At 42.7% G+C, this 22,571-nt stretch overlaps 4 protein-coding genes across 7 annotated transcripts; 1 reads left to right on the top strand and 3 right to left on the bottom strand.

Annotated features, from left to right (window-relative positions):
* Positions 1 to 909: 909 nt before the first annotated feature.
* On the bottom strand, positions 910 to 1,855 carry LOC6898069 (protein pxr1). The gene has a single exon (XM_002138118.3). It carries the CDS (start codon positions 1,738 to 1,740, stop codon positions 979 to 981), a length of 762 nt encoding a protein of 253 aa, XP_002138154.1. The 5' UTR covers positions 1,741 to 1,855; the 3' UTR covers positions 910 to 978.
* Positions 1,856 to 6,403: 4,548 nt separating this feature from the next.
* LOC4803338 (uncharacterized) lies at positions 6,404 to 8,793 on the top strand. Of its 3 annotated transcripts, XM_015183563.2 has the most exons (4): positions 6,405 to 6,681; positions 6,742 to 8,145; positions 8,205 to 8,301; positions 8,364 to 8,793. In XM_015183563.2, the coding sequence occupies exons 1-4, from the start codon at positions 6,511 to 6,513 to the stop codon at positions 8,735 to 8,737; spliced, it is 2,046 nt and encodes a 681-aa protein (XP_015039049.1). In that variant the 5' UTR covers positions 6,405 to 6,510; the 3' UTR covers positions 8,738 to 8,793. The 3 variants fall into 3 exon arrangements, 2 of the variants coding, with proteins under 2 accessions (XP_015039049.1, XP_001360127.3); XR_004468684.1 differs by having other exon boundaries at positions 6,404 to 8,149; positions 8,364 to 8,505; XM_001360090.3 differs by having other exon boundaries at positions 6,405 to 8,145.
* A 4,106-nt stretch (positions 8,794 to 12,899) lies between these two features.
* Mp20 (Muscle protein 20) lies at positions 12,900 to 14,150 on the bottom strand. Its single transcript, XM_001360091.3, has 3 exons — positions 14,007 to 14,150; positions 13,504 to 13,836; positions 12,900 to 13,420 (listed from the first exon to the last, which is right to left on the bottom strand). The coding sequence occupies exons 1-3, from the start codon at positions 14,034 to 14,036 to the stop codon at positions 13,229 to 13,231; spliced, it is 555 nt and encodes a 184-aa protein (XP_001360128.1). The 5' UTR covers positions 14,037 to 14,150; the 3' UTR covers positions 12,900 to 13,228.
* Positions 14,151 to 20,999: 6,849 nt separating this feature from the next.
* On the bottom strand, positions 21,000 to 21,996 carry GstE14 (Glutathione S transferase E14). Of its 2 annotated transcripts, none has more exons than XM_001360092.4 (4): positions 21,782 to 21,996; positions 21,522 to 21,722; positions 21,341 to 21,463; positions 21,000 to 21,253 (listed from the first exon to the last, which is right to left on the bottom strand). In XM_001360092.4, the coding sequence occupies exons 1-4, from the start codon at positions 21,929 to 21,931 to the stop codon at positions 21,035 to 21,037; spliced, it is 693 nt and encodes a 230-aa protein (XP_001360129.2). In that variant the 5' UTR covers positions 21,932 to 21,996; the 3' UTR covers positions 21,000 to 21,034. The 2 variants fall into 2 exon arrangements, with proteins under 2 accessions (XP_001360129.2, XP_033234141.1); XM_033378250.1 differs by having other exon boundaries at positions 21,884 to 21,995.
* Positions 21,997 to 22,571: the final 575 nt, after the last annotated feature.

Consider the following 22,571-nt stretch of genomic DNA (forward strand, 5'->3'; position numbering starts at 1 on the left):
AATATGCAACTTTTCTCTGAGTGTATGCAAAATAAAAATAAGAACTTATAATTGGAGATAGATAATTAAATTTTTGCATTACAAAAATCAAATTTTAATGATTGCCTGCGACGTGCCAGAGCTCTACAAAGAAACAGATGGATGTCATTCTGATGGGAAATTTGATTATGAGCAAAATAGTTTCGCCACAAGATTGGCAGAGCGAAAACGGACTGGAAGCGAGCAGAACAGAACGTGACTTATCAACCGAAACGTGAATACCAAAAGGAACTACAGCAATGGGCACTGAGAAACAGGAGACAGGCAGGCCTGACAAAAGGATGATGCCAAAAGAAAAATGGCAACAGAAGAGCAACATTTTCAATGAGTCCAAACACCAAGTACACAAGACAAATCTAAATTCATGGAAAGAATACTTCCACCATACGCAAACGAGAAAACTTACTTCAGAAAGAAGCGAAGGGAAGCCGAACCGAAGCGTCAGATACCCTCGCAGATCTCTTGTTCCACTAACAACTGAACAATAGACGCCTCGGAGATCAGATCTTGACAGCACGCAGGAAGGATGAGCCAACTGGGGAGCAAGTTTTTATATAAATTCTCAGACAGATGAAAAGAAAAAACTGTCAGAGACATAGCAGCACGACTTTTGCTGGTGATCCAGAATACATAAGTATTGAAAAATGCATGCTTCTTTGCGCTGCAAATATCTGTGCAAAGAAGTCCCAATACCCTCTTCAAGGGTAGAAACACCGACACAAATACAAGGCCCTTATCAGACTGGCACATCGCATCATCGCCACTGAGCTGCGACGACATTGACGGCGTTGTCTTGATAAGAGCGGGAGCAGGCGCTGATAAGGTGCTCCCCACAGCCGAAGAAGGCGAAAGTAGGGTAGGGAAACGTCAAAAGTTGAGAACGCCTGTTCGGCGCTTTTTCTAGTTTATTTAAATCTACTTTATGTTTAATGTGAGGGCTCATTCGATGTAGGTTGTCTCGTTGGCCTCCTTGGAGCTCACCTCCATCACCTCGCATCCTTGGGCGTAGTCCTCAATGCTGGTGTTGTCCGGTGGAGTGATGGCAGGCACAGGTCCATCCTCTTTCTCAGCCTGACTGTCTTGATGAAGAGGATCCTCATCATCATCCACAATCTCAGCGCTGTGCGAGTCCTTGATGGCCTGACGTCTTCTCCTGTTGGCTTTCTCCGGCTCAGGCTGCTCCTTCTTCTTCAACTCCTCGGAGGATTCCCCCGAGCTATCCGTCTTGGCTTTGGCTTTTTCCTTGTCATTTCCATGTTCCTCCGAGGAGCTGCTGGCGTCCTTGCCAGCCGCCTCTGTGGATCTTCTTTTCCTCTGTTCTGCTTGTTCCGGTTCAGCCTGTGCCGGCTGCTGCTCCTTCTTTTTTAACTCCTCGGAAGATTCGCCGGAGCTGTCCGCCTTGGCTTTGGCCTTGTCCTTGTCCTTTCCATGCTCCTCCGAGGAGCTGCTGGCGTCCTTGGCAGCCGCTTCAGGCGATCGCTTAACGACAGTCTTCGGACCACTGCTCTCGTTGCTGTCCCAACCCGTACTCAATATCTCATCGCCCTCCACACTCTCTGCCAGCTCCTTCTCCAACTCCATCTCCATCTCACTCTGCAGGCTGGATCCCCTCTCGGCGGACTCCTCTACACTCAGGGGCAGGGCAACTGCCGCACTAAGGACGAGGGCCGCCAGCGACAGGAGCAGCAAGGATTGCTGCATTGTGAATTACCTTATAATCCGCTATCGATATTCAGAAACAAATTTTGCCTCTTTGCCTCCAGATCTCTGTATTTGAACCTCGCGCTGCCAGTTGTGTTTTCCCACTAACTGTGGGTGCCCTGTAAGGTTTCCCACGAAACCTCAACAAATTTATTATCGCCTCGAATCCGATTGTCCGTCTTAAATGTAATTAAAGCATCCATCAAGCAAGTCGTGCCTGATAACGGCCCCAGCCATTGGCACAGTCATCCCCGTCTATAAGTAGAGCTGCTGCAATGTGCCAATAGATTGCCTTCCCGTCGAACATTCACTCTTCCCTTTGCAGACTGCGCAATTGCCGGATTGTGCCAATTGCGATTTCAGACCGGGTCTGGACTGGCTTGCATAATTCATAAAAACAAATTGAGGGGATGGGGACCCGTAAACAGAATCTAACTGATAAGCCCGCACTCTGAGAACGAGAGCCGAGACCAGCTCAGATGCGGATCATCAGAAGATCAGGCCGAGGCGTAATTTGTAATTATCGACGCGTTCCCAGAAATAAAAGCAAAACACTGCACAAATACTCGTATATGTACGTACATATGTATATGGAAATCGCTGTACACGCAACCCGTAACTGGTCACAATTGGCGGTGGCCTGCTGACGAAATAAATTATACTTTCGGAAAGCGGAACGTGACAACGCGCCTTGAGAGACCTCTCAAGTTCAAGTATACACAAGACGCCGAATCTTTTCTGGGCTGAGTTGAGACGAAAATATCTTTTAAGGCGTACAAACAACAGAGCCAAAGGACTTTTCACAAGTCCTGAATCGCATTTTAAGACAGGACGTGAGCGGCCTATCGAATCCATATGGGAGGCCTGACGAATGTCCACCGCAATTATTTCGTGCCTACTGTTTACTCGACTATTAAAGGACGATAAACCATTTTATTCCCGTTCACGTTTACCTGAAGCCGTCATTAAAGTAGGCGCGGCCAAATAAGCGCCTTGAATGAAATGGAAGACAAATTTATTGAGCACCATCAAAGGGGACTCGATTGGCCCTGACGGAGAGGAGTCCTCCACCCCGCAAAGTTCTTTAACGACCCCGCCAGAACAGGCTTATTGAATATGATTCCCAGATGGCCTCGGCACATCAAAGGCAGCGCGAGGCAAGCAAGAAAAAAGCCTCTCCTGTCGTCTCTTATGCTTAATTTAAGTGAATTTTGGATTCGCTGAATCAGTCTGCTACCCGCACCACCTCCTACAATACTCATAAAATAATAAAAAGAAAAGTATTAAGAGCTGAAATCCACTCCAAGTGCGGCAGTATTTTCTATGCAAATTACTCTTTTCAACACTGCAGAACTTTATGCAAATCCAAGGCAGGCACCTGATGCCGCAACAAAAAAAATAAAACACAAAAAGAAAAAAAACAAAAAACAAACAACATAGATGTGCCACTCGCCTCGTAACATTTTGTCATATATATTAAAAATTTATCAATGTCATAAAGTTTGCCCCACAATCACACGGGCGCGAGCAAAAGCAACGATCAATCAAATTTAAAGCAGCCCCAAAAGGATACCACAAATGGGACACCAAAATATGAAGGGGGAGTGATAAAAAAAGGCTTTAAATTAAAGATATGTGGAGAGGCGGCAGAGAAATTAAAATTACACACATCGGCATAAGTATTTTGACAAAAATTATGCACAACATATTCGGTTGTAACTTCTTATTTTTTCAAAGTAGAAACTATATTTATTTATCGTAGATAGGTATTATATTAAGCTATTAACAATATGTAAAAAAAGTATGATAAGTGGGTTTATTGTGAAATTAAAATTAATTATTCCCAAACAGACGGTGGCATAAGTATTTTGACATTTTATAAAATGTAAAAAAAAAAAAAAACTAATGGAACGAACTAACTTTATATGATGAATCAGTAAAATATATATCCTCCCTTTGCCTCTATCACCTTTTGCAGACGTCTCGGAACTGACTCTACTAAGCTAAGGATATAAGCCAGCAGAATTTCTCTCCAGAGTGATTTCACCTCTCAGATTATATTCTTACGGCTCCTTGTCAAATTTGGAGTCCGGTTTCTTTTTATATAAGACCAGAGATTCTCGATAATGTTTAAGTCTTTGCTCTGGGGCGGCTAGTCCAAAGTATTAACCCCAATGTCCTTCAAGAATTGGGTAACGACTTTAGCTTTATGACACGGGGCATTGTCCTGTTTAAAGGTAAAGGACTCCCCAATAAAGTTATCTCCAGAGGAGAAAGCGTGAATGTTTAGCACTTCCAAATATTTGTCTTTATTCATGCTACCATCAACAGGAACTAAATTTCGCGAGCCGTTGTAGGCGACGTATCCATACAACATTATGGTCCCACCTCCATGGATCGATCTTACACATATAGGTGCCACTTTTTTGCGACGTTCTTTTAGGTTTCTTACGAAAACAATTTTTTTTTGAGCCGTGAAACTGAAAAGCACTGGCATCGCTCCATAAAAAATTTTTCCAAAATTAAAATTATTTGCCGATTAATTTTTTGGCAAACTCAAGGCGCTTTAAATTATTGCTCTGTGTTATTTGCACTAAAGCTCTGATAATATATGTTCAAAAATCAGTTTCCTTAAGACCTCTACGTATTGTCCGTTCGCTGACATCAAAATTTCCTGTTTCCTTCAAGTCATTGGCAACCGATCGAGGAGTTTTCAAGACATCCTGCTTAAATTGCCGCAAACTAAAAGTGTCTACCTTGGCAGATTTCTTTCGTGGTCTGCCACAACGTGTAGCGTTTTTAGCAGTGTTGGTTTTTTTTATATTTGTTTTTTTATAGCAGTTTGTCTGACGTGAAATATACTATAATCTACTGATATTTTGCACTGAAATACCAGAGTTGAACTTCACTATTATTTCATTTTTAAGAGATTCACTGAATTCCTTTCGGTTACTCATATTTCACAAATTATTGAACGAAAACAATTTTTATCAGCATTTACAATCTCTAAACTGAGATAATCCGTAATAATGGTTTCGCTTTCTATCAACAGCAGATCAATGCAAATTAATTGAAGTTCTGACAAAATACTTTTGTCCAGCCAAGATCAGATTACGAATGAGAATAAGAAGCATATTAACAAAACGCAAAATGCAACTACGAAGATAATTTGCAATATACTTTATGCATTCATGTAGTTAGCGGTAAATCAGATAAGAGAGCTGTAACACGTAGCAATTCGTCAAAATTCAACGCTAAACGTTGCGTAGAGCTTTGTCAAAATACTTATGCCGACGTGTGTATATGCCATGCTCTGAATTTTGAACTTAAATGTAAAATGTAACTAATCGGCGAAATCGAAGTAGCGCCACTATATTTAGCAGCGGACGTTTCATGAACTAAAAACGATCGATTGCATTCACTAAGAGTCTCGCTGCTGGGGAATTCGTGTAGAATGTATGTAGAATTATGTAGATATGTATTCCTGATCTTCATCAATAAGGGCTCGCGCACACTGTTGCTGAAAGCGGAGCTGAAAGCGGAGCTGAAATCAAAGCTGAAAGCCCAGCTGATGTCAGAGCTTTTCTCAGGCAGAATCAGCTTGCAGGTGCGTACATTGACAGCTGATCTGATTGCTGAAAGCTGAAAGCCATTGCCTCCCTTTGTCTATCTCCTTAAGTGGCATCAATAGATATCATTATAATTATTATTATTATATTGTTAATGAATTATTACTTCACAGTACGTACAGTAGCCCGACGGAAGTTTTCTTCTTTTTTTTTATTCCGTGTATTTCAACCACATTTCCGCTATGTATTGTATTCTTATTACTTTTATTTTACGAATTTTTATTAAATTTCTCAATTATTCATTATATTGTATAATAATAAACATTGTGATGTCTTTCGAGCGTTTACTGTACTTGGGGACATAGTATATTATATTTATTATTGACATATGAAAATGGTAAATAATAAAACTTTTTTGCCCAATTTATCGCCTTCCAGAAATTATAGAAATAAAACTATTATTCAAATATTTTTAATAGTGCCGCTTATTCCCCAGCGCTGGGTTAACCGTAATTTCGCTTGACAATGTTTTGCAGCCCATTTTCGATCACTTATGAACCAATACACTTGAAGAAAATCAGCAATCAGCTTGCTGAAAAAACAAACATGCTTGATCGATCAAACTAAGCTGAGCTGATTTCAGCGAGCTTTTTCAGCTCAGCTCAGTCTGCAATGTGCGCACTTGCGCCGGTGCCGTGTGTTTGTTTTTTCAGAGCTTATAAATCAGCTATCAGCTCCGCTATCAGCTCCCCTTTCAGCTATAGTGTGCGCGAGCCCTTACAGTACCAAAACTTTGCGTATGGAGACTCTGTGGGTTCCGATACAAATTCCGGTGCGTGCTTATACAATTTTTTGTATAGGTTACATAAATCATACGATTGCGTACATATCTACCTAAGTACCCACTATGAAATTGTTGTAAGTATATTACCGTTATCTTGAGAAATAGCTGAGACAAAAAAAATGCACATCCAACTTATTAATGATTGGAAAACAGTATGGAATACAACATTAACTTCTGTATATCTCTGAGGAAATCTGTATTGCTGGGTTTTCCGTAAGATGTTAAAGGTTCACCCATGTTTTAGTTGTCACTATCATACATTTAACTCACATCATATGTGCTACGAGTAGTTTTAGATACACAACAACTTATCGCTAACACTAAAAACATACTCCACAACAACATTAACACATTAACATGGATACAGAAGCCGACCCCACTGCAGACAACACTGAGCCCATCGATATCACAGAGATCGCAGACGACCAGTCCCAAAATGTCCCAGATGTTCAAAATGGCTCTGAGGATCCAAATCAGGCGCCAGAGTCGGAAGCACTGGGCCAAGAAGAGCCCGAGAAAACAGAGAAGGTGAAATCCATTCTCCCTCCGGAAATACCAGAAAATAAAGATGCTGTCGATGGGTTACAGGAGCAGGGCAATTCGGCAGAACTAGCCACATTAAAGGACGATGAAAGTGTTAAGGAACCGGAAGATGTGAAGGAGCCAATGTATGTTTCGGGCGAGGATTTAAAAAAGAAAAAAAAAGCAGACCGAAAACTTCGGATAAAAGAAATGGAACAAAAGCGTTTCATAATTAGTGACGACACCTCAAGGCGATCGTTTGATGCAGGGGACCTAGAAGAGGAACGAATCGCCGATGAAGAAGATGATCACGCGGAGTTCCGCGAGATGCGGAAACGAGAGGAGAAATTGCAGGCTCGTCACACACATCTGCTGGAGGAGGATTACGAGGATGCGGTGCTCAGAGATATGGAGGACGATGATTACTCCGACATTGACGTGGAAATGTCGTCCATAAGCATTCAGAGGAGAATTGATAAGGGCACAGATACCGTTCGACTGAAGGAGGACTTTCTCAACGACTTTGATTTGCCCAGTTTGTCGGACTACTCCGAGGAATCCTTGGTGCATGTTAAATCTCTCATCAAACAGGAGTCCATCATCCAGGCGGCAGTATCCGATGTTGGCATTTTTGTTGATCCACTAACCGGCGAGGTTCTGAGCAGCACAACCTCCACCTCGTCGGAAGGGACCCAAAGGGTAGAAGAAGAGGAGGCTATAGAAGCGGAAGAAGAACCAGTGGAATGCCCCGAGATGTCGGACGATGACCTGCCAGTCCCAAAACTTCAGGGTGACCAGTCTCTACACGATTTCGACCAGTTCCGGCAATCCTATCTTACCCAGAGTCTGGGAGAGAAAGAACGAGATAGCGATGCCGAGGCACGTACGCACCGAACCGAGCTAATGATTATTACCCAAGACTTTCTTAAAGATCTCATCAACGCGCTGGTCAACAAATCGGAGACCATTAATCTGGACAATCTACTCAGAACCCGATGCGACAAGAGCAAGCTAATGGAAGAGCTCATTACCGTCACGAAAAACTTCTACTTTGAGAAACTAGACAACATCTTCCTGCAGGGTCGCCTCGTCGAGTACTACAAGCGAAGCAAGAACATGCGAGTATTCTCCCAGCTAGACCCGGAAGACGCAAGATCCTACGGGACGCGGTACACTGCGTCCCTGGACCAGGTCGATTTTATGAGGAATCGATTCATTACGGCCAAGCGCAAGAACAGCAGTCTTATGAACAAAGTGCTCCTGGAACTGCACTACACTCAAACCAACGCCTCGCGCTCTGAAGCGCATTTGAATCAGACGGTACGACATTATCTCTCCCTCCAGGATATGGAGTATCTCAAGCGGCTGACGGATCGTGAGCTGAGGCTAATGAATGTCAAGCGAAACGAGATTAGCGACACTCGTCTCGTCCTCATTACCATGAAGCACACTTTGGGTCGTTTAACCGAAGTAAGTTCTTGCGACCAGATGTGGGCCCAGGATCACCTTTTGCTTTCTTCTTTCCCCAGAAAATCAATCAGTTGGAACGTGTTGGCGATGATCTGTACATAAACGACTTCATATCCATTCAGAATCAGGTTGTTACTTTGGATAAGAAGATCGAGGGTATACCATAGATTTTTAGCTCCAACTCATGCCATTTCTAATCTATCTAATACTATCTCCAGAACGAAATATTGAACTGAAGAAGCTCCGTTGCAAGTACCATGTGGACCTGCATGTGATTCAGCACAACCGAGAGAAGGCGCTAGCTCTTGCCCATAAGCTTCAGCTCTGTAAGGCCTCCCTTGAAAAGCTTTTGGACACGCAGCACGCGAAGAGAGAGGATCTTTATCGTGCGAAGATGGACCGCACAAGGCTCCGCAAACAGCAGAAGGAAATGTCGTACCAGGGCGGCATCCTGTCGATGCCCTCCCTGATGTACGAATACGATAACACAGTGAAGGGACTGCTGGTGAAGCGAACCAGCGTCTTCAAGCTAAGGGAGACCCTGAAGAACCTCAATCGTCGCATACAAGAGTATGAATCGATCTCCATCTAGGAATATTCGACTAAATTGTGCTGCACAATAAAGATAGAAACTCCTTGCTACTGATATTCATAAGGATCATTCTTTTGGCCTTATGTTGCAGCCTGTTTTACCCTTTTCAGATCTCCAATTTACCAAGTGACACGCTATACTTGACTAGATACGAGTATTATCAAAACCTATGAAGGATACAACCCCCATAAGTTTAGTGGCTTGTCACCCATAGGCCGTTTTCCCAATCCACATTCCACAAACAACATTATACAATTATAAAACATGCGAAAAACCAAAAAAATAAAGTCAAATTGCCGAGAAACTCCACCGATGCTACCTCCGTCGCAATTCGGCCGAGCACATCAACCGCGACCAGCGGATATGTGGTGTCTCGCCAATTATTTGCTTTGAATTAAATGTATGCTTGTTCCTGCGCAGTGTCCATTATTCCGTACTCCTCCGACAAATGTTTGCGCAGGTGAACGTAATCCCACAGAACAGCGCACTCCCTGGCGGGGCATCCGTCGGAGATTGGGCCCATTACTCGGCGGGCATATCCCAGCTGACGAATGGCGTTGAGAACTGAGGACACACATTCGTCAATACTGTCTTGTCCGAGATCACCGACCTGCGAGACCTGTAAAGTAATATATAAAATACATATAGCAATTCTGGCTAACCAGAGGATCATATTCCTGTTTTTTATTGGGGCCCTGAACACGGTCAGATTATTTCCATCACGTCATGTTTTTTTCTAACCCCAAATACCACAATGGTCGAAACATGGTGGAAACTTATTTGAAAAATTCATCGGATTCGCTTGAAACTCGTTGGTCGTTATTTTTGGGGCCGCTGATTACGAAGCCAAGCCACCAGTCTCACAACAAGCCGACTGCTCCGCCCAGCACCGCGCTGAAGTCCCAACAACTACAGATTTTCGAAGTTCCGAAGCACTGCCGAAGGGCAGCTGGATATCCTCAAGCGTGACTTAAAGCGGCGAGCGCTGAAGCTGCAGGAGCAAGAAGATCAAGACCAGGATCAGGATCAGCAGTACGATAAGCAGAACGTTCTGGAGCTGTTCGCCCAGAGAAGTGGTGCGCAGGTCAGGTCCATACGCTTGTATGGAAAACAGAAAAACTGCAGCAGTCCATCATCGATATTGCGCCCCAGGCAAAGAGGCAGGCGCAGCAGCAAGTGCTAGTGCAACACCAGCTGGTACCTACGAACCCTTAACATCATTTGAGCAGCATATTCAATGAGACTGCAAACTAGAAGGATTCCTCCACTTTGGCTGTGGCCGCGAATGACAGCAACAACAGCAGCCCAACAGCAGCCCAACATTGGCACCAACAGCATCGTCAATAACCAGGCAACGGCCGTGCACGACAGCAACTCGCCAAATCAAATGCCCAGGACAGGAAAAGAGGACAACTTTTTTATACCCGATACTCAAAATGAGTATTGGGGTATATAGATTTGTGGTAAAAGTGGATGTGTGTAACGTCCAAAAGGAATCGTTTCCGACCCCATGAAGTATATATATTCTTGATCAGCATCAATAGCCGAGTCGATTGAGCCCTGTCTGTCCGTCTGTCTGTCCGTCCGTCCGTCCGTTCGTCCGTCCGTCTGTCCGTCCTATAAAAGACTATAAAAGCTAGAGCAACGATGTTTTGGATCCAGACTTCTGTGATATGTCACTGCTACAAGAATATTTCAAAACTTCGCCCCGCCCACTTCCGCCCCCACAAAGGACGAAAATCTGTGGCATCCACATTTTTAAAGATACGATAAAACCAAAAACGCAGAATCGTAGAGGATGACTATATGTTCTAGATTGTAAAATCTTAACCAGATTGTATAATTATTATAGCCAGAAACAAGAAATAATTTCATTCTTTCTCGCTCTGTCTCTCTCTAACACTCAGGATTCAAGGTCGGTTGAGTTCAAGGATCTCAGAACCTATTAGAGCCAGAGCAACCAAATTTGGCATCCACACTCCTGTGATATCGGACCTTGACCGTTTTGGGTAAAAATTTCGCCACACCCCCTTCCGCCCCCGCAAAGGACGAAAATCTGGGGCATCCACAAATCTCAGAGACTATTAAGGCTAGAAAAACCAAATTTGGTATCCGCACTTCTGTTAGATCTCACTATAAAACGTATATCTCAGAATTTCGTCCCACCCCCTTCCGCCCCCACAAAGGACGAAAATCTGTTGCATCCACAATATTGCACATTCGAGAAACAAGCAAGAAATCAATTTGCAGTGGCTACGCAGCGCCCTACGTCACGCTCAGACTGATTTTCTGTGTCTCTCGCACGCACTCTTTGTCGTGTCGTTTAATATTAGACGCCGCCTGCCGGAGGAGAGCCATACTGACTTAGTATCGGGTATAACCGTAGAGTTGCGGTGTCCGCAGCAACTCACAACGTTCCCCCTCGTTATATCTCTAGTTTCCCTTAAATATATCGTTACTTAGCCTTAAGAACAGAGAACGCATACGATAAATGTACCATCAGTACAGAGACTCCTTCCCCATATCGTTTCGCTTACCATTTCACGACAGCCAATCCCACATTCCCATACCAACACATTGCCCCCACCTCGAACCGTAAGGTGTCCTTAGTCTTAGTCCTTACACCACTGCGTCCTTTTCTCTTTATAAGAACTTCAGTCATTCCTCAGTCTACACAGTCTGGCTGGACTGTACTCCTGAGAATTGTCAACGGGAATTAGAAATTTAATCGCAATTGGAGCAAAATCTTGTCAGGCAGTAATATTATTGCTTTCTGGGTTGTATTGTCCCGCCGACTTGTTTGAAAAAGTGTAGAGCCACGAGTGAGTTGCTAATTTTGAAAAATAATGGATACTACAGGATCCAGAGAGACTTCCTACTTATTGTATAAGCTTGCTTATGCATAAATAATAACCCTGAATTGGCACACAAAATCTCTTAATGAACCATTATAAAAAATGTATTTCCCCATAATTTTCAGTGTCAAGATTGATATTTATTCGTTTGTTTTTATTTATCCCCTCTCCATACATTCATATGTATAAATATACACAACGCAAATAAAAGTGAGAGAAAATATTTGTTTCTGTTGTATCACATTTTTCTATGTATGAAAATTTCCAATCTCTTTAAAAAATAAAAAAGCAACATTTTGCTTGAGTTTTACACCATTTTTTTGTTTTTTTTTCGATTTATTGGAATTATTAATGTTTCTATATACGATATAAAAGTATAAATAAAGTATTAGAGAACGCTGCATTTAGACAAAACTAATTAGGCAAATCATTAATTTATCAACATAACGAGTTCGGGGCAGCCCGAAGTCCAAAATACTCTCACTAAGTCAAATATTTAAAAAAGAGAATCAACCATGATTGTCAACGAGAGGCAGGATTATAAATCTAAATAATCGTGGCATAAATACTGGAATATTCCGTCGAATAATCGTAACAAATGATTGAATTTCACTTCTTAATCCTTGGGGGTTCCAAACGTCCCTACAAAGTGTTTATACTCTCTGCCAACCGTATGACATACATATGTATAATGTTTTTGATTTATTTCTCTTTTAAATAAATGAAGAAATCATGAGATACAGCAGCTGAGGACGTGGAATATGCTGAAAGCCGTCTGGCCTTTCTCAGTTTTGGCACTCTCTCATAATTGTTGCACCTGAAATATATTTATTTGAAACACACACATAGATATACATTAGGTAGTAGGTATAGGTATGGTTATATACATAGATATAATTATTTCGCGCCTCCGACAGGTGAGACTCTGTTTTTTTTTTGGGGAAATTCCTGTCCGAATATATACTATATTCATTATATGTGCATATATATTGGATCTTCATGACGGTTTGACCTCGACACGCTTCAGTGGAATTTTTTGGGCTGTTTATGTTTGGTTTATAACGACGATACGATATGATGATATACCCGAACATACCTACATATATGCGAGTCATTTATAGAACGGATTGTTGCGAACATTTGGTGCTCATTGGGGTTGGGGCAAAATAAGTAAAGACTACACCCACACAAAAGCAAAATCAAAAGCAAAAACAAAAACAACAGCAAGAGTACGATCGGAGAGCTCAAGGTTATTGAATGGTGGAATTGAAATCGAAATCAAATTGGAAGTGCAAGTGCAAAAGGAAGTGTGGGATTTTTCATTACTTTATTTTATATAGATTAACTTAGGCGTACGAGTATACTTAATTTAAAGGCTGTAAAGGTTCTATAAGCTTTTGCATTGCTTTTTTGTTGTTTTGTGTGAGTGATTTTTGTTTTGTTTTTGTTGTTGGTGAGGAATATTTTTGTGTTGATGTTTCATATAAATATATATATATGTATATATCGTGTTTGTGTGGTGTGTGTTTATATAAAACTAGCATACATATGGATATATCGTGTAGAAAAACCAAAGACAGATGGGGGCATCTATCGTACGTCGATCATCCATCGTCCGTCCGCACAAAGTAACCGCTTACTTGCCGAGCAGAATTTTGCGGCCAGCGCCAAGGTTCTGGCCAGCCTGGGTGGCACCCTTGTTGGAGCCAGCCTGGAGACCGACAATGGTCTGGCCGGCCTTCAGCTGCTCGTCGGTGAAGTCGCGCTTGCACTCATCGGCTGGCTTGGGGCCCAGGAAGGGACCCTTGAAGTCGTCGTGCTTGTAGGTCTACAATGAGATCAATCGCGGTCAATTGTATCCACAAAGCAGGAGCAGAGAGTAGGGTTTGCTGGTCAGGGGGTGAAACTTACAGCACGGCCCAGGGCGAAGATGGTGTTGGTGACATTGGCAATGTCCTTCTTCTCGTAGAGATCGACTGTCTGGAAGACATCGATGTCGGGCACACCGTACTCCTTGAGAGCCTTCTGGAAGTTGTTGATGTTCTCCATGAACTTGAACTGGCCGCCGGAGGAGTTGACCTTGGGCACGGCGTTGGGGGACAGGATGTTGATCAGCTTGCACAGCACCTGGCCATCCTTGAGCACATCCTCGTAGGCCTGACCGGCGGGGAACTTCTCACCAATGATGGACTCCACCCACTCCTGAGCCTCCTTGTCCATCTCGGGATTGCGCTTGCCGGCAATCTATGGGGATCGAGCGAGGATCAAACGAGAACAAACAAAACTTTAGCAAATAGCCACATAGGATTTTCTTAATTTTGTTGCACTTTGTATCGTTTTTCTTTTCAGTTCTTTTTTGAAATACATTTTTTCCTTTTGCATTTTCTTTTTATTTTTCCACAATTAGTATTCACCTTGGCACGAACAGCACGTTCTAGAGACATTTTGTGTTGTGTTTTTGGGGGCGTTGGGTTATGTTCTTCTCTAAAGCCTGGGCAAGCTTACACTGATGCCTGGCCACGGGGCGTATGCGGCTTTTAAAGCACGAGAGAGCCCACTCCCGCAGTACGAGCATCGTTCAAGAATTTTCCAAAAATATATCCGAATTCGGAGTCGGCTACGAGAATTCCGAAGCGTGGGCGTTCCTGTACCTATACATCTTTTTGGTCCGATCACGCCTGCTGCCCCATGAGTCGTGCGATATAATTTTAGAATATCATCAGAAAAAAAGCTAGAGAAAAACTGAAAACGAAAAATCCAAAGCACCAACAACAGCAAATGCTTGATAATTTTCACACATATTGCGAGTGTGTTAAAGTTGTTCTAGTTGTTGCCCTCCAATTAATAAATATGTGTGTACACATTTACACACTCTACCCAAAATGAGTTGCTCATCTGCATTTTTTCGGACTCTTACGCGGACACGAGCCGGACGACAGCCAGCTGTCCTGCTGCCTTTCTGTGTCCGATGTGTTTGTCTGCGAGTGCATTTGTTGCTCGTAACTTCCATGCGATTGGCGTGCATTGGGTCATAACTAAAAATGGCACTGAATTGGGTTGCTTCGACGTGGACACGCTCCAGAAGCAACGTTGTCCAATGAGCAAATCTTGTTGAGGTGCTCAGAATTGGTTACGGTAAGGGAACCATATCCGGGTGGAGTTTATATTAAATTTAATTACGGAACTCTTGTCAATTATGATATTGATATGGAACTATTCAAAGATCTGATCGTTATATTACATGGCCAAAAATCAAGTTATTTTAAGGCAGCCATTTATTGCTCAAATCAATTTCAAAAATTAAAACCCCAAGTCGTTATTCTAGAACCCATCCAAATCTAACTGTCGACTCTGATTGAATTCCAGACTCAAAATGAAAACTAATGTGTAACTATAATATTTTAATACAAATCAAAGGAGAAGCACTGAGAATCAGAGAACGAGAGAAGCATTTTTCATTCAAAAAAATCAAGGCCGGAGATGCTTTAATGTCCAGACAATTAAGTTGAATTATGCGCTGCGTGTTATTGAAAAACACTTTTGGGGGGACATCAAGCGACTGTCTGTTGCCGTCCAAAAAATCTTCCAAATGTCACTACAAGAGGAAGAAGACACGACAAGGCTGCCGCGCGGCCAAGGGGCTCTGACCTGTCTGCCAAAGTTCAGGCGCACCCCCTCGAAGAGAGATGTTTTATTAAATGAATGTTCCACAGAACCGCTAGTACAAATAAATTAGTACAAATAGTACACACTGAGAGTGGCGTTCGCGAAAAAAATCTTTCTAGGGCGGATACAGTTTCGATAACACTGGGTCCCGAGCAGACGGCACGCAAAAGGCTCGACAAATTTGTGCTCTGGGTAGTATTTGCAAAGGTATTTCTGTCCCACTCCGAACAAGTGGACCCGAAATAGTGGCGCTGCGTCAGCGTCGAAATTTTCCAGCCACGTACATAGTTCTCGTTCGCGCTCTCGATTTTGGGGTCTTTTGCTTATTTTTCTCACACTCAAGCTCCACCGAGAAACAGAACAGAGAAATTCTCGGGCCGTGGCGTGTTGGTTTATTTTTACCACCTCCTTGGCCCGCGGCGACGGACAACAGGAGGACTATTTTTTAAATAAAAAAATATTTTTTCGGGTCAGAAAGAAAACCATAATCATTTCGATTAAGTGAATTAAATTTGCCTCGGGCCCTGTCCTGGTTTGCCTATTGTCTTTGGAAAATCTAATTAGGGCCCCCGCAGATGTGTGCCAATCTTTCACACCAATTAAATTAATGTAATTGTATTGTGGGGACGGAATGGTCGCCTCCAAGAAGTCTAAGAATCCAATTCAATTATAAGGCAGATTTCTGGCAAACAGTCCAGCGACCTGAATTGCAATGCCAACAGAATCTCTGCATCCTGGATAGCCTGTGATGTGCTGTTTGTCCTTCTGTCCCATAAATGGGGGCCGGATAGCTTGGTCGTGCATTCTCATTCCCCATTATGTAGGTGCATGTACATACATAGGTGGCTCGTGTTTGTCTAGGAAAATTGGATTCTAGTGCGCAAACATTCGGGAGAGCAAGCTAGTTTACCCAGACGCACTTGCGCTAAATTCGTGGGGATTATTTTCCCATAAATCAGCATAAAAACTCCACAAAGGCCAGCGAAAGACCCACCCCATCCAACCAATTCAGTCCACTGATATGGCCAACAACCCAAAATGGCCGACGCGTACCCCAAATGAAGTCAGGCGAAAATTAGGTCGTGGAAGCTGGAGCTGGCTGTAAGGCAGTAGCTGAAACAGGATCTGGGCGGGGATTCAACCACTTGCTGGCATTTCTGGCCGCTTCCGTTGGATGCTCACAGTGGAGCGGAAACGGAAATTGAGTCGAGCATTGTCCTGCAATTCCATTTATCAACAAACAGAAACGGCACTCGTGCCTCCGAGTGTCCGAGTAAGTTCCTCCGGCTAAGAATAGACACGTTATTTATTTAAGCCAAACATTTAATTGGAAAATCACGCCCAATGTCGTCATTTGGCCAACAGAAATAAACAAACGGCTCGCATTGGTCGGCGGGAATAGTTATTTATAAGTTTTCTAATAATTTCTCTAGACGTTTTTCCGCATCTTCCCGATAAAAGCAATTAAATTTCACATTTTCACACTGTTGCAGTTCTGGCCAGAAAAAGATATCGAACGAGGGGGAACGTTGTGAGTTGCTTCGGACACCGCAACTCTACAGTTATACCCGATACTAAGTCAGTATGGCTCTCCTCCGGCAGCGCCGCTAATATTAAATGACAAGACAAAGAGTGCGTGCGAGAGAGACAGAAAATCAGTCTGAGCGTGACGTCGGGCGCTGCGTAGCCACTGCAAATTGATTTCTTTGATTCCTTTTGGCTATAAAAATGATCTGATCTGATCCAGATTCAGCAATCTGATAGATATGGTCATTATCTATGATTCTGCCTTTTTAGTTTTCTCAAATCTGCAATTTTGAAACAAACTCGTCTCGGTCCGATATATTAGGAGTGTGGATACCAAATTTGGTTGCTCTAGCTTTTATAGTCTCTGACATTTAGGCGCTAATGTTTTACTCTAAGCAAAGCCGCCTATGCTACGTGTGTGTTAAAGAGAGACAGGGCGAGAAAAAATGAAATTGTTTTCTTGATGCTGGCTATAATAATAATACGAACCAATTCAGATTCCGCAGTCTAAAAGATATCGTCATTCTGTACGATTCTGCGTTTTTGGTTTTCTCGTCTCTTTAAAATTGTGGATGCCGCAGATTTTCGCCCTTTGTGGGAGCGGAAGTGGGCGGGGCAAAGTTTTGAAATATTTTTGTAGCAGTGACATATCACAGAAGTCTGGATCCAAAACATCGTTGCTCTAGCTCTTATAGTCTTTGAGCATTAGGCGCTGAAGGGGACGGACAGACGGACAGACGGACGGACGGACAGACAGACAGGGCTCAATCGACTCGGCTATTGATGCTGATCAAGAATATATATACTTTATAGGGTCGGAAACGATTCCTTCTGGACGTTACACACATCCACTTTTACCACAAATCTAATATACCCCAATACTCATTTTGAGTATCGGGTATAAAAAGGCTGCGTGGCGGGAAAATGCTCTCATATTATTCTGTTTACCATTTGCCCAATGTTGGCCCTAACAATTCAAGCGAAAAAGGCAAAACGCAAACGGCAGAGTTCTCCTGGACATGGAGCGACTTTTGGCTAACCTTTCGATTAAATTTGCATTTGTTTGTCGACACAATTTATTTGTATACCCTAAAATAGCATAAACAATGTATATAATGGAAAACATATGTATAAATACATATATGTACCATACACATATCATACACATGTCTTTAAAGGGCATTCCCTAAATATTTCCATTCTCAGAGCTCATATGCACATAGTTCTCACCCAGTTTTAGCTACAATTTAATGAAACAAGAAATACCTTAAATTTATATAATAAAATTTAAAAAAAAAATTTTATTTTCAACTCTTCTTACGAAAATAAGTACTATTTATTTCGAATTTAAATTATAAAAATCAAAAATTAGTTGTTTATTATTAATTATATACAAATTACATGACTATGTATATTTATAGCATATCCAGTATATCCTCGAAAAACTCAATCATGCAGCGTTTTGAAATTACTTTATTCCCCAGTTGAAAACTTCTCTGAATTACAAAAAAAATAAGATTTTAGTATATCTTACCTGCCTGGGATTATTTCATGAGAGTATGAATGAGGTCTGATAGACACAAATAAATTCTCCAACCTTTTATTTGAAATCTTTGGTTCAGCAATTATTCCGATGCGGAATCTTTTGAACTTCTTTGTTGCCTGTTGGATGTTTGTTTGGTCTGTTCTGTTCTGTTTGGCTATCCCGCCTCGTGAATATCATTTACATGAAGCGAGTGTCTGTCTGTTTAATCGTCAGCCGGCTGGGCCTGATAAATGATTCTGCCGCAGCGAAGAGCGCCCCATCTTCAGCTGAAACCAAAAAAGGTTAATTAGAAATTCAGCAGGACCGCAACAAAGGTGGAGGCACTTAACCACAACAAAAAGGTCTTCGTCTTCGCAGGATAAGTGTTGCGATGGGCCAGAAAGCAGGTGAAAATAATATAATAAATGTACGGGTATGTCAAGGACTAGGAGAAGAGCAGCCATCAAACACTTTAATCAATAATTCAACTGTGACTGTGCATCTAGTCGATGGTCCACTCAGCGCGGACTCGAGTCCGTTGTCCAACCCGAAATAAAATCCACAACAAATATGGCTACGAGTAATAATCGAATACCGGGAGAGAACTAAACCCGAATCGCTTGTCCCAATGGTAAAAGGTACAAGGCGAAAACTTTTTCAATATTTCAAACTCACGCATGGTTGCCTGCTGCCTGAGCTCTGGTGGCCCCTGGAGCTGCAGAGACCAGTCCTGGATGCTGAATGCCGAATGGAGAATGTCGGATGCCTTCGCCTAATTGAATTTCCCGGCTAACACTTTAAAGCTTGCTGCCTGGCTACCTAATAGCCTCTTGTAATGAGATTTCAGGCACTCCCACTCGCTGGCCGCTTTCGTCTAGCAAAAACTTTCCATTTCAACAAATTGACTGACGGGCGCTGGAACAGACTTCAAAGCAACATTTTCACTAAATCAATTTGCACAAAGTATTTGCCAGTCTTGGATTCAAGCAGTTCTGGACCACCGCTCCCCAGCCTAGCAGCAGAGAAAAGTTTTATCTGGAACAAAAGTCGTCGTCTGTCATCCTTAACTCAATTTTGTAGCGTACAATGTGTGTCACATTAGGCAGTTCCAGTCCCAGTTTTTCAACAGCAACATATGCTAATTCAAAGCCATTATGAGCCTAATTACAAGTTGTGCGATTTTGTTCCGATTGTGAGATACCGTTCGAGTTTTAAAGGGTTTCAGATATCTGTTCGTTCCTGCATGTCTGACTCTTAAGAAACAATTTCCTGCAATTGCTACGTTAACGTACAAATCGCAAAATGAGACTGTTTGACTGCATTCTTCCGCTGTTAAACATCCGACAGTTCCAACTGCTGTCTGTTACGTTGCTTACAGGCCTTAAACGCGAATCCAAAATACTCTGTCGCTCGTCGAGCACCCTGTAGGAAAGGCGTTGTCTGCTTTCAATTTCATTTGTTTTCAGAAAGTTTTTCTTTGTGAATGCTGTACGTAATTTATGCGGGATGGGAGAGTATCTACAAATAATTTTCCCTAACATAATAATAACAATAATTACAATTTAAATGAATTTCCTTTTTGCTCGGAATATATTTGCTACAAAAATTATAAATAAAACAAAACGACGGTTTGGCAGTAGGGCAGTAGCATCTGTTGTTGTCGGGGCAGTTGCATCCGGTCCGGCGATGGAACGCCAATAAATAAATTCATTCTTTGGGGGCAGCGTGGCCCTTAATCAAATTCAACGCGACATGCAAATCGCAAAAAATATTCACAGAAACACAGTTTTCCCGAGTCGACGTGCGAGTTCCCCTTGCCCACTCCAAACAAATTTATACGTATAGAGATTCGTATCGATTTAATCGAAAGGGAAAAAATTAATTTTATTTCAGTAGCAGATTCAGCTATGTATTTAATCGTATCTCATATGACTTGCAAATTGATGCATATTAAAGACTATAGTTGCTATACTCCCTGTCAGAGTAGAGCGAATCCAAGCGGATGTGCTTTGGGGTCCAATTGCAAAAGGCTAAAACATTACACCACCAGAAAATCTGTTCAAGACTGTACCGTGTACACTGTCAACGTAAAGGGCAGAGCACATAAATGCTGGGAAAACGTTGAAGAAAATTGAAAAACTTGCAGGGCGAAAAGTTTGCTGCGCGTGCCGCAAAAAGCAATTGCAATCCACGCTGAAGTTGCTCCACTCGCCCGACAGATGACAGCGAAAAGTCAAACCAAAGCTGCAACCTGAGGAAAAACGGCAGCGACCAGGTGCACGTACCCATAACGTGGCCGCGAAGCTGGGAGGGACTGAAAAGACATCTGGAAATGCGTGGTCCAACTTTTTGTTTAAGCTGGGTGTCCACGGCATCGAATTACATGTGGGGGCATTCAGAACTGGGGAACCGTAGAGAGCAATTAGCGCCTCGCAGTCAAAGGATTACCCTTCTCAATTTAGGTGCACTCGATACGGCTATTAGGCCTGACATGCTGTCATTAGTACGTCAGACCCAGAGCCACATTTCCAAATATTTGCCAAACATTTGAAGTACAAACTGCCGCCGGATCCAGTGGTAGGTCAACACGCTCCGCCAACCTGCACTCCAATGCGATGGTCGCCCACGAAATTACTTTGAAATCAGCGGAACATATCCTATCCCCTTCACCAGCATAACAAACATCGAATTACACCCTGCCTTGGGGCAGTTTAAACACGAGGTTTAATGGTCATTAATTTCTAGTCCACAGGCGGGGAACTGGAAGTCGCCGATCCGCTGGATGGTCTGACGCAGCTTTTCCAATCCCGTGCAGTTCGCCGCATAGGCGTCCAGTTGCTGCATTGCGGCAAACCAGCGCTCCAGCCGTGGCCAATGCGACAGGCGAAACATGAGATTCACCGTGCTCAATGTGGTCACAATGGATATATCAGCGAGTGTCAGCTGGAAAACCAACAACAACAACGTTGAAACTCTACTCTTAATCGAATCACTGCAAACGCAAAGAATCGCATTAAGTGCTGCGGTTACCTGGTCGCCAGCCATATAGTCGTGCCTTTCCAGATACTGCTCCATGATGCCGTAGGCCTCGGTCAGCTTCCGTTCGTGATGGGCCACATCCACATTGGCAAATCCCCTGCGAACAATTTCCGACTGTAAGCAATAATGGATGAGAGCGGAACGAAACGCTTGAGCTTGGTCCAAAACGCACCATGAAATCACTATCACGGCGGAATAGGAATGAACATTCGAAAAGCATCCGATTTAGCACCTGAATGCGGGCATCGTGCTCCTTCGGCCAGAGTGTGCCAGCGACATCAAACTTTTCAGCCAGATGGATGAGTATGGCATGGCTGTCGGTCAGCACAAGTTCGTCGTGGACCAGTACAGGAACAGAGTGCTGGGGATTCACCTGTGGATCAGAAGATCATTATCGAATCTACATAACTGCATAAAAATGTTTTCTTTTACGGATAAGAACGCTTTCTCGAATTGAGCTCCCATGAAGAGATCCACGAAACGGAGCTCGACGTCAATGGCCAACAGCCTAATGAGAATCAAACAACTGCGTACCGGCGGGCTGCGATCGTCGTAGTACAGAATGGGCTTGGGATCAGACATTCGGAAACAATTAGGCAGATCAGGTAGATCAACAAACGATCGCGTTCAGAGCCGATGAACAACTGAAAAATCAGTAAAGGCTGCTCACAAGGTAAGCTGGAGACAAGACCTTCTTTGTGGGATATTCACAATCACATATGTATGTACGTAAATATATATGACTTTTCTATTCCCTTTGTTCAAGAATTATCGTTGAAAAAGCATTTTACAAATAGCAAATTGTAAGATATGAATATTAGTTTATAAGATTTGAATATTAGTTACTCATCGATAGTTTATAAGAAATACCAATGTACCCGATATATCGATACTTGTCCTCGACAAGTATCGATATGCCAACACAAATCAATTGATATACGACAATGAAGACAGAAGAACATATAATAAAACCGTGCTATTAAAAGTTTACATATCAGGTGTGGGGTTTGCCCAAAAAAAAAAAAAATAAATAAATAAAACTCTGCGATGAACTATGCGGACATAAGAGCGAAAACCAAAAGTGAACTTAGCGACATATTGCGTAGGCAAAACGTATATTTTGATCAAGATGCCAACATACACCAATTACGTACAGCAGTGAAAAAAATCATGGAAGACACGCATGAGCTAGGAAATACGGCGCCAAGCGCAGACGAGACTA

The sequence above is a fragment of the Drosophila pseudoobscura genome, chromosome 3 (genome assembly GCF_009870125.1).
Source record: "Drosophila pseudoobscura strain MV-25-SWS-2005 chromosome 3, UCI_Dpse_MV25, whole genome shotgun sequence".
NCBI lineage: Eukaryota > Metazoa > Arthropoda > Insecta > Diptera > Drosophilidae > Drosophila > Drosophila pseudoobscura.

What these genes read in the sequence shown, in the direction of transcription:
- LOC6898069 (XM_002138118.3), bottom strand. Translation starts at nt 1,740, where the DNA reads ATGCAGCAATCCTTGCTGCTCCTGTCGCTGGCGGCCCTCGTCCTTAGT.
- Mp20 (XM_001360091.3), bottom strand. Translation starts at nt 14,036, where the DNA reads ATGTCTCTAGAACGTGCTGTTCGTGCCAAG. An exon ending in AACGTGCTGTTCGTGCCAAG is followed by an intron (nt 13,837 to 14,006) that starts GTGAATACTAAT and finishes CGATCCCCATAG; the next exon opens with ATTGCCGGCAAGCGCAATCC. An exon ending in TCTTCGCCCTGGGCCGTGCT is followed by an intron (nt 13,421 to 13,503) that starts GTAAGTTTCACC and finishes ATCTCATTGTAG; the next exon opens with ACCTACAAGCACGACGACTT.
- LOC4803338 (XM_001360090.3), top strand. Translation starts at nt 6,511, where the DNA reads ATGGATACAGAAGCCGACCCCACTGCAGACAACACTGAGCCCATCGAT. An exon ending in CTTTGGGTCGTTTAACCGAA is followed by an intron (nt 8,146 to 8,204) that starts GTAAGTTCTTGC and finishes TTCTTTCCCCAG; the next exon opens with AAAATCAATCAGTTGGAACG. An exon ending in TTTGGATAAGAAGATCGAGG is followed by an intron (nt 8,302 to 8,363) that starts GTATACCATAGA and finishes TACTATCTCCAG; the next exon opens with AACGAAATATTGAACTGAAG.
- GstE14 (XM_001360092.4), bottom strand. Translation starts at nt 21,931, where the DNA reads ATGTCTGATCCCAAGCCCATTCTGTACTACGACGATCGCAGCCCGCCG. An exon ending in TCGAGAAAGCGTTCTTATCC is followed by an intron (nt 21,723 to 21,781) that starts GTAAAAGAAAAC and finishes TCTGATCCACAG; the next exon opens with GTGAATCCCCAGCACTCTGT. An exon ending in GCCGTGATAGTGATTTCATG is followed by an intron (nt 21,464 to 21,521) that starts GTGCGTTTTGGA and finishes TATTGCTTACAG; the next exon opens with TCGGAAATTGTTCGCAGGGG.